A 9,082-nucleotide genomic window follows, 5' to 3' on the forward strand; every position below is an offset into this window, starting at 1 on the left:
ATGCGAAACATTCGTATTATATAATTATAATTAATTGTAATAATTAGTACACTATGTTGATGGTCGTTGACAATAATTAATTATGTTGACGTTGTTGTTGACGGTTTTTGACACTAATAGTATGACCGTATGACCAATAACAATAATATAGGTCTAGACCTATAAAATAATGTATTCATCTATCAATCAAAACATCAATTTCGATTAAACAGCAGTTTTTCGACTATGGCAGTGCCGATAAAAACTGTAGTTTTTGGCACTGCAGCAGTGGCGATAAAAACAGCAGCTTTTTCGCACTGTGGCAGTGCTGAGAAAACAACAGCGTTTTTCGCACTGCGACGGTGCCGATAGCCACTGCCTTTTAAGTATACATCGCAGCGGAAGATCACCTTGACCAGGGCAAGCCTATCTATGCAGAGTAGAAGAAATACAGTACAGTGAGCATCCGCTCTGGCGCCGCAACGATTTGATTTAGTTTCTGAACCAGTCCCAAAGATATTCTATGACCTATCTTCCCGAATATTTAGCATCTAACGAATTAGTACTTACCAGAGAATAAAGTGCTGCAAACAAACATATTATTGCAGATACGTTCACGTTACTGAAATAATCTACTTTTAATTCCAGGTGCTACAAAGTCTCTTCTTCCACGTTAGCGTACAAGTTCATGCATATGCATTAGGTGTTACGCGTCACCGGTTTAGTTTCATTCGGAATCACTTGCTACAGTGGTACATCACAATCAAAACAATCGAGAAAAAAAACATGAAAAATAACTACATAAAACCAAATATCAAACTTGGTACAGACTGTACTCGTTGTGTGTTGAGGATGACGGTCAAACCAGCGATCATCAGGCTATTAATTTAATTATTTGTCTCAAAGCTCTCGTCGTTTTTTAAAAAAATATGTTTTAATAAAATACTTGTTATGGTTTAATTGACCATGAACACCATGAATAAACAACACGAATGCAAACTTCATTTCGGTCACATTATCTATATTTCTATGTTGTTTGACATCAATTAAAAAAAATCTTATACAAAATGTTCAAACACAATACTTCAGCTGACATTAGCCAAACAGCCAAATCCTAATAAAAGCTGAATTCTGCTAAATATATATATAAAAATAATATCTACAAATGACTTCACGTTTTGCTCCTAAAATCACCATTCGAAAAATACAGCAGTTACTCCACATCAGCAATTTACACCATTTACAATAATTTTCACAAAGGCTAGGATGTAACAGGTTATCCCCTTTCCATCATTCAAAATTAAGAAATCACATAGGCCTACCCCTAGGTACGAGTTAAAAGCTTCCCGATCTCTCAAACATGCGCAGTGAGAGCTGTTCTCATGTATAACAGTGTCCGCCCTCACATAACTGGCCCCTTTTTTGTGCACAAAACAGGCAAGCCAGTGACACGAAAAGAGCTATCGACAGTTCTAATGGCCACAATTGCGCTCTCCAATCTTCCTTCAACACGGTACAACACACACTCCCTTACAATCGGTCGGGTTACTCAAATAGCTGCAGAAGGGGCCCCGCCACATACGATTAAAAACTAGGAAGATGGCATAGCTGTGCATATCTCAAATACATAAGACCAAAAAAAATAGTCCTGCATGCATAGCTCATTTTCACTAACACAAACGAAAATCCAGCACAATGCTTTTAGTGCAATATACAAGTCTTGTGTATCATTTGCTAGGTCAGCTTTCAGTTCAAAATCGGAGCTGCTGCGAATAACGACTTTTAATGTTATTCACATTTTAACACTTCGCCTATGCATGCTAAACTATACCTTTAATATTTACATATTTTATAATGAAGTGCACTATCTTTCTTTCCTCTCGAAAGCAGATCGTTCTCTGTTCAATGCAGGAACAGCTACCGATACTTTCGACAATCTGTTTTACAAACCCCACTCAGATTCTACCCGTAATACGGTATCTTATAGAGTAAAGCCTACATTTGCACATTTAACGAAATGCAACAACTTACTCGAAGATATTCTTTACTACCACAATATCATCTCCATCAACGGTTACCATTCATTATTTGGCGATTCCCTGCCTGCCCTCCCTCCCTCTCTCACTCATATGAGTAGATGATGGCCCACTTTCAGTGGCATCCCATAAGTTAAGCAATGTTTCCATACAAAATCAGTAAAGGGCGCTATCTATGACCTTTTTGTAAGGTTCAGAGAAATCGAGTTTTCAATTAAAATAATACCCAAAGTTAAGATTAGTCTCTGTCTTTCATTTATGTATCATGGCGTGCGCAAGCAAAAATTCAGATTTCAGTTTTTATCGGGCTTATGCTAAAATAAAAGTTTTTAAGAAAATAAATATATTAATTGCATTGGATAGCTGTAATTACACCATTACAAAAGTCGAAAAAAAGCCCCTTAAAAAAATTGCGTTCAATTCCGTTCGAAAAATAGTATAATTAATCACATTCCGTCGAATTAAGGATAAAATAGATAATGTCTATGGCAAAGTGCCTTTAAAAAAGGAAGGAGTTGATATAGTGTGGAGTCATAGAACGTTACTTTCAATGTGTTTAGAAAGAAGTGTACTTACGGCAAAATGTGTGTTGACATGTCGTCCTCCTTTGACACATCAGCAGACAAACTATGTTGGATCTATACTACAGGGCCGGCGGAACGTTTTTTCAAGTGAGGGGGCCTACTAGTAAGATAAATGGGAATATGAATGGGTTCAAATTTAGGGAGTTGGGGCCAAAATATTACTAAAATCCCCCAAAAGAACTGGGAAAAATTTTGAATCCTAGATGGCGGAAAATTAGCTTTTCAGACTTTAATTTATGTGTCTTTTAATGACTTAAGGACTTTAAAGTCCTTCAAAATTCCACCTTGAAAACTGTCAGGTAAACTTTTTCATTCTTATTACGGTAATCAGGCCTATGTGTATACATACATAAAAAAACGAGTATTTGAATACGTGTCCTTTTTCCCATAAATCGATAAACTCCAAAGAGAAAGGGGTTCGAAGGTTCTCCCCCGGGAAAAATAGATTCCTAGATGGCGGGAAATGAGCTTTCTACTTCTGAGGTACCTTTTTATGACTGTTAAGTTCTTCAAAATTCAAGACTTTTCCCTCTTGAAAACGATTCCATGAATCAATGAACCCCAAAGAGGCAAAATGTTGATTTCTAAATGGCGAGAAGTGACTTTCAAGTTGTTCAAAATTCAAGGTTTTCCCCGTTGAAAACGTTCAGGTAAATTTTTCTCATTCTTATTACAGTATTCCCAAAATCCTCCCCACCCCCCACCAAAAAAAGGGGGGGGGGGAATAGGCCTATTAGGCCTATGTGTTTACCAGTATACATACGTTGCATACGTATTCTTTTTTCCAAGAATCTATGAACCCCAAAAATAAAAGGGGGTCGGGGTCCTCCCCGAGAAAATGTTGATTCTTAGATGGCGGGAAATGAGCTTCCCGACTTTTAATTTTCTTTAATGTAACAAAAAAAAATATCGGCTCACGGGTCCTGAAAAGGTGGGTATAGAATTCTTTTTATTATTATTTTGCCCAAGGGAGGGGACCAATGTGATTTGCGAGAAAATCTAACTCGGTCTCTTTCTCTCTTTCTCCTCCCTCTCCTCCTTCTTCCCTCTTACTTTTCTTGCATTTCTTTCCGATCATATAAAAATCTCCATAGATATTATAATATATATTCTGCCAAAAAGTGTGTATGGGAAGGGCGGGCTAGAACTAAGCTGGTTGTTAAAATTAATAACGTAGTTTCGTCTGAATTTGAGAGTAGTGTGGAGTCCTTTCAAGGAGCCGGCTTATCTGGTAAACTATTTACACTATTTACACTCTTGCAGCGGCCCCTAAAACATCTACGAATGGTACTAAACAAACCTTTTGCCCTAATATCACCAAGTGGTATGCCAGAGGAAACAGCATACGCAGACAATGTCGAATTTCTTACTGAGCACCACTGTGAAGATTTAAAGAAATTGATTCCAGTAATAACTAAAGAACTTACTGGGTATCTACATTGCGCTTTTCCCTAAGCGGTTATTGAAATGGAATATGTTTGGACATATCCACACTCACCTGCACTTCAAGCATTACAGTTAGCAATAAACACATCATCACAATTACCAAGTAGATTAGGACGGCATAAGACTAATTTACTGTCACACCTACAATCTGACGAACAGGAACTTTTCAATACTAAATTTGTTAAACCCAAATACAAGGAAACATTAAAACAGCTTGCTGAAAATCGTGACCGTTGGGAAAAAAATGTAAAAAATTGTAAAAAAAATTAAAATAAATAAAGAAAGAAAATAACATTAATTTGACACCAAGTGGTTATGCTTCATGGGTTGTTTCCTATTATCAACATTATTGTGGTAACGACTGTATCAGAAAGAAGATTTATCGTCCTTTTGTAAACACTAAGTAATAATAATAATACCACTCAAAACGTCCAGAAAAAAATATATTAATGTAATGTCCAAGTTGTACCGCGCCTTTTCCGGTGGATACAAATCACGATTTAATCCCGAAAATTAAAACATATATGAAGTATGCATAAAATGATGACTATAGAATATCAGTCATGTTTTCTGAATTCAATATTCATAGGGAAGGCATATACATAAATATCAATACCTAAGATAAAAAAGTTACACTGTTGATACAGTTTAAAATTATTGAGCTATTGCATTCGCATCGCGTTGGGGCATGTTATTTACAAGACTCGCAAAGCTGAGTTGTATACTTTCTGTGGTACTCATGAAATGAAGGTCCACTATTAAGAGCAGAAATGATGCTGGTACTCCATTGCGTAGGTTGATATAACAGTAATTATAATGTATTGTTATAGACATTCATGACTTAATGGCTCAAAAGATACCAACACACCAGCACTTAAACATAATTACCATTCACTAGAAGCATTTATTAAACGTCATTCTATGGCTGTCGGCTCCTTGTTCGGATCACGTCGGACACTGCATTTGATTCATCACTACGTTTATTGCTGATCACATTGCCACGGTAAGTAATGAGCCATAAGTACCATAATTGATAATATTAAGCATAATACGGAAATGTAGGCCTACTTGCAGTTTACATGCATCTGGGACAGAATAACCAACGATAAATGTGCCATTTGTTTTAATATATCAAAATTGGACGTACCACCAGAATGTGGGGATTTTTTTTTAATGATAGGCCCCAAAATGGCGGCAAACCTTTTAAAGTAGCTAAAAACTTTCTCCGTATAATGATTAAATATTGCAGTCTATTATTCCCACACTTTTGCTAATTAAAATTTCAAGAGGTAAAAGTACCTCAAAAGAGAGTCTCGCTTGGAAACTGCTCATACGGGTAACCATAATATAAATAAATATCAAATACAATGTTGCCCATACCATACTGAATAGCCATAAATCGATACTTTCTACTTGGAGTAGCTCTTTTTTCTTTTTATTTTTTTCAAAATTTAATTTATGGTAGGCCCAATACATACTTGTCATTAATAGTACATAAAACCTTCTCTGATCTATTGTTATTGGTAATAGTTTAACTTGATATTGCTTAAATTCCACTAACAGCCTATCAGTATGGCAGCATCAGTATCGGATCCATTCGGTGAGAATGCAACTTCTATCATCTGGACAACACCCGACTCATCGACAGTAATTTCTTTAATGGCAGAATCGTTGAAATTTGCAAACAGATATATTTTAACCGTTCTGTTAGCTTTTATTATGTTAGCAGTTGGAGCTGTGGTTACAGTGAACGACTTCAAAGTGACACTAAAAAAACCTGCGGGGTTAGCTATCGGATTCGTATGCCAGTTCGGAATCATGCCGCTTGTTGCATTTTCTCTGGCAAATATTCTTAAAGTTGATGCAGCTCATGCTATAGGAATGCTGGTAATTGGTTGCAGTCCAGGTGGTGTGACGTCACAAATATATACTTTCTGGAGTAACGGTGATATTTGCTTAAGGTAGGTTAAATTCAGGCTCCGGAGATATGTTGTAGAAATTAGTTTTCTAAAATTCCGAAGGTTTTTTATGAAGAAGTCGGTACGGTTAATAAAACAAATCTAAAATGTTTTTTTTTTACTTGAGGCTAATTCAATATAAAAATCTGCTTTGTTTGTTAATTATGTACCAATGAACGTAACAAATGATAAAAATAAGCGTAAGTTAATAGGCCTAATAACATTATTATTAATACGACGACGATGATGATGACAATAATATACTTCATTTAGAATGATGGTTAATGATTGCAGTCTATGTAAAGTGACGTCACGGTTATATACCTCAGATTGGCTAAGCTAATTCAATGTAAAATTGAATACATTGAACAAATTAGAAAATCTCACAAATAATTACATTTCAGTATCTGCATGACGACGGTATCTACGCTGTCAGCTATGGGCATGATGCCTCTGTGTCTATGGATATACGGCAGGAGCTGGACGGATGAATCCGCCGTCATCCCATATACCAGCATCACCTTCTCTCTGGCTCTCATCCTAGTTCCTGTTATTATAGGAATGATTATTCGGCATTACAAAGAAGAGTGGGCAAGACGCATAACACTGGTTGGTACTATTCAGGGGCGGATCCAGAGATGTCCAAAAGGGGGGCCGAAAGGAGGGGGGCGAAGTTTGGGCCGATCGAGACAACAATGTCCTAGGGGTCCGGGGCATGCCCCCGCAAAATTTTTGTGTTCTAGACGCCCGAAAATAACATTTGATGCGTTGTGGGCTATCATTTTTTCTTTTTCTTTCTTTTTTTCTTTTTTTTTTCTTTTTTTGACCTTCCAAAAGGGGCCGGGCCGCCCCCACCCTCCCCTAAATCCGCCCCTGCTATTGGATACTTAGTGTTCGGAATTATTTATGTCGCTCTTTGTCATACAAATTTCGATGTACAATCTTGTAAACGCTAATAATTTTTCAATATCGAACCTACTCAACCACATTTCTGTAGGCCTAATTAACGTGAAAATGTGATTATAAGGGGATTTAACACGCCCTTATCCAGACATTCAAAGTATCCAACTAAAATTTATTATAGAATTGAAGTAGGAATAGCGGGCTAAACTGTTTAAATATGGCTTACTTAACTCAAAGAAAATAGGTCTGCATCCCTATATTTGATTTCGCATTAACCTACAGTAATTTTATTTCTCTTTAGGTGGGAAGCTTCACAGGTATGCTTGCTCTCTCAGTCAGTGTAGTTTTAGGAGGTTTATCTAACCCCAGTATGTTCAAAGTACCATGGACGGTGTGGTTTGCTGCCTCTGTAATGTCACCAATTGCGTTCCTCTTAGGCTACTTCATTGCGTACCTGTTACGTCAGTCGCAAAAGAAATGCCGGACCATTGCTTTTGAAACCGGTTGCCAGAATTCTGCACTAGCCTTGGTCATTATTGCCACCTCTTATGCAGACAGTAAAGATTATTTTGACATAATGATATTTCCATCTCTGTTTGGTGGATTATTACTAATTAATTCATGTGTCACTGTACTAATTTTAAGGTTGATCGACCGGAAAAGAAAACCTGGGATTGGAGGCGCAGAGGTCGTCGAGATAACTGTCAGTTGTAAAGATTCCGTTTAAAAAAAAAAGTCAAATTACTGACAGTGTTGTATTTCCTTTATCTAATAATAATCGGTATAGATACGATATGATATTATACAAAAACAATGGGTATAATTTCTCAGAGTAGACTCTTTGAACGTGCAGATTATCACATATCCATTTTGCAAGTTCGGAGATACTTTCCCAGAATTTAGGCCTATGTTTGGGTCCCACCCATCTCAGCCCATGTTAGTTTTAAATGAAGTAAAACGACTGAAACTTGACCTTCTCAGACTTCAAAATTGCTATAATTTCATTTGAAATAATAAATATTTTTTTTATAATTATATTTGGGGGGTTTCTTTTGAAAAAGATTTATTCCGAGAGTCTTTCCAGTGGCCTAAGGTTAAATTGAATATACAAACAAACGTTTGTAGAATATAGACCTTTATGACAACACATGCACTGGGATAGAAAATATTGTTCTAATTTATTTATTTATTATCTATCACAATCTTCTAAAGAATAAACTAGATGGGTTAAAAAGGCCATTTATTTTATCATAGGCATAGACAGTAATTTAAAAAACCGTGGATTTATTATAGAGTATTATATTATAGTAAGTTTATTTTTATGATATTATAATAATGTTCACAAAATAATTCCGACGTTAAAATTCAATCCGTGAGAAATGGGTAGTTTATGAGATGATTACCTTTAATTGTATGTTGCTGATTATAATCAGATACTCCAAAGTTCCAAAACTCATTGTGAAACTGTTTTTGTGAAAATGAATAAAGTGTTATTGAGGAGGTTTTATATTTTGATAAAGAAACAGATTTTATTCAGATTATATAAAACGATATGAATGTTGATTATTTTAATATTTTTAAACTTGTTTTCTCAAAATCACTAAAGTATATCTGTGTTTTATTGTTTTAAATGAAAATACACTTGTGTGTTGGTATACAGGAATATTCACTGATGATGTATGTGTGATGCAGCTGAAAATGTCTAATAATTACTTGATTAGATTTTGGTTTATTGCCTTTAAATCTGAGTTGTTTACTTATCCTCCCCATTATTTGGATCCATTCTTCACGATTTGAGTTAGAACAGTTGCGTTAGTAAAAATGCAAAAGAAAAATTAAGACAGACGTGAGCATTTCCATCATCCATTTTTATTTCTCCTCTCCTTCTTATCTCCCTCTTTTCTCCAGATGACGCCCTTCACGTGGCTGATATCGCCACAGAGCCCCCGCCGAACACAAGCGAGTTCTATCTTATCGCAAATGGAATGAACAATAATATCAGTAATAAAAAAAAAAACTTTATGATAAACTGATAGTCACAATCAATGACTCATGAAAATAATCAATATAACTTAAAAGCATAACAATAATACAGAATACCCATGCATACTACTGTATGCATATACTACCATTCCGGGCAGCAACATTAAAGATTATCCGCACTAGAAACAGATTT

The 9,082-nt window shown here is 35.9% G+C and overlaps 1 protein-coding gene and 1 long non-coding RNA gene across 2 annotated transcripts in view; one reads left to right on the top strand and one right to left on the bottom strand.

The window, feature by feature from the left end:
* Positions 1–667, bottom strand: part of LOC117111081 — a 16,696-nt gene extending 16,029 nt beyond the window's left edge. Inside the window, exon 1 of the long non-coding RNA XR_004445808.1 lies at positions 550–667. This is a non-coding gene — a long non-coding RNA (uncharacterized LOC117111081). The remainder of the gene's footprint in view (positions 1–549) is intronic.
* Positions 668–4,904: 4,237 nt separating this feature from the next.
* On the top strand, positions 4,905–8,375 carry LOC117111079 (ileal sodium/bile acid cotransporter-like). The gene is made up of 4 exons (XM_033253962.1): positions 4,905–5,048; positions 5,609–6,006; positions 6,408–6,612; positions 7,208–8,375. The coding sequence occupies exons 2-4, from the start codon at positions 5,618–5,620 to the stop codon at positions 7,631–7,633; spliced, it is 1,020 nt and encodes a 339-aa protein (XP_033109853.1). The 5' UTR covers positions 4,905–5,048; positions 5,609–5,617; the 3' UTR covers positions 7,634–8,375.
* Positions 8,376–9,082: the final 707 nt, after the last annotated feature.

Source organism: Anneissia japonica, unplaced genomic scaffold (assembly GCF_011630105.1).
Source record: "Anneissia japonica isolate Jap-2015-1 unplaced genomic scaffold, ASM1163010v1 scaffold18742_len73605_cov171, whole genome shotgun sequence".
NCBI lineage: Eukaryota > Metazoa > Echinodermata > Crinoidea > Comatulida > Comatulidae > Anneissia > Anneissia japonica.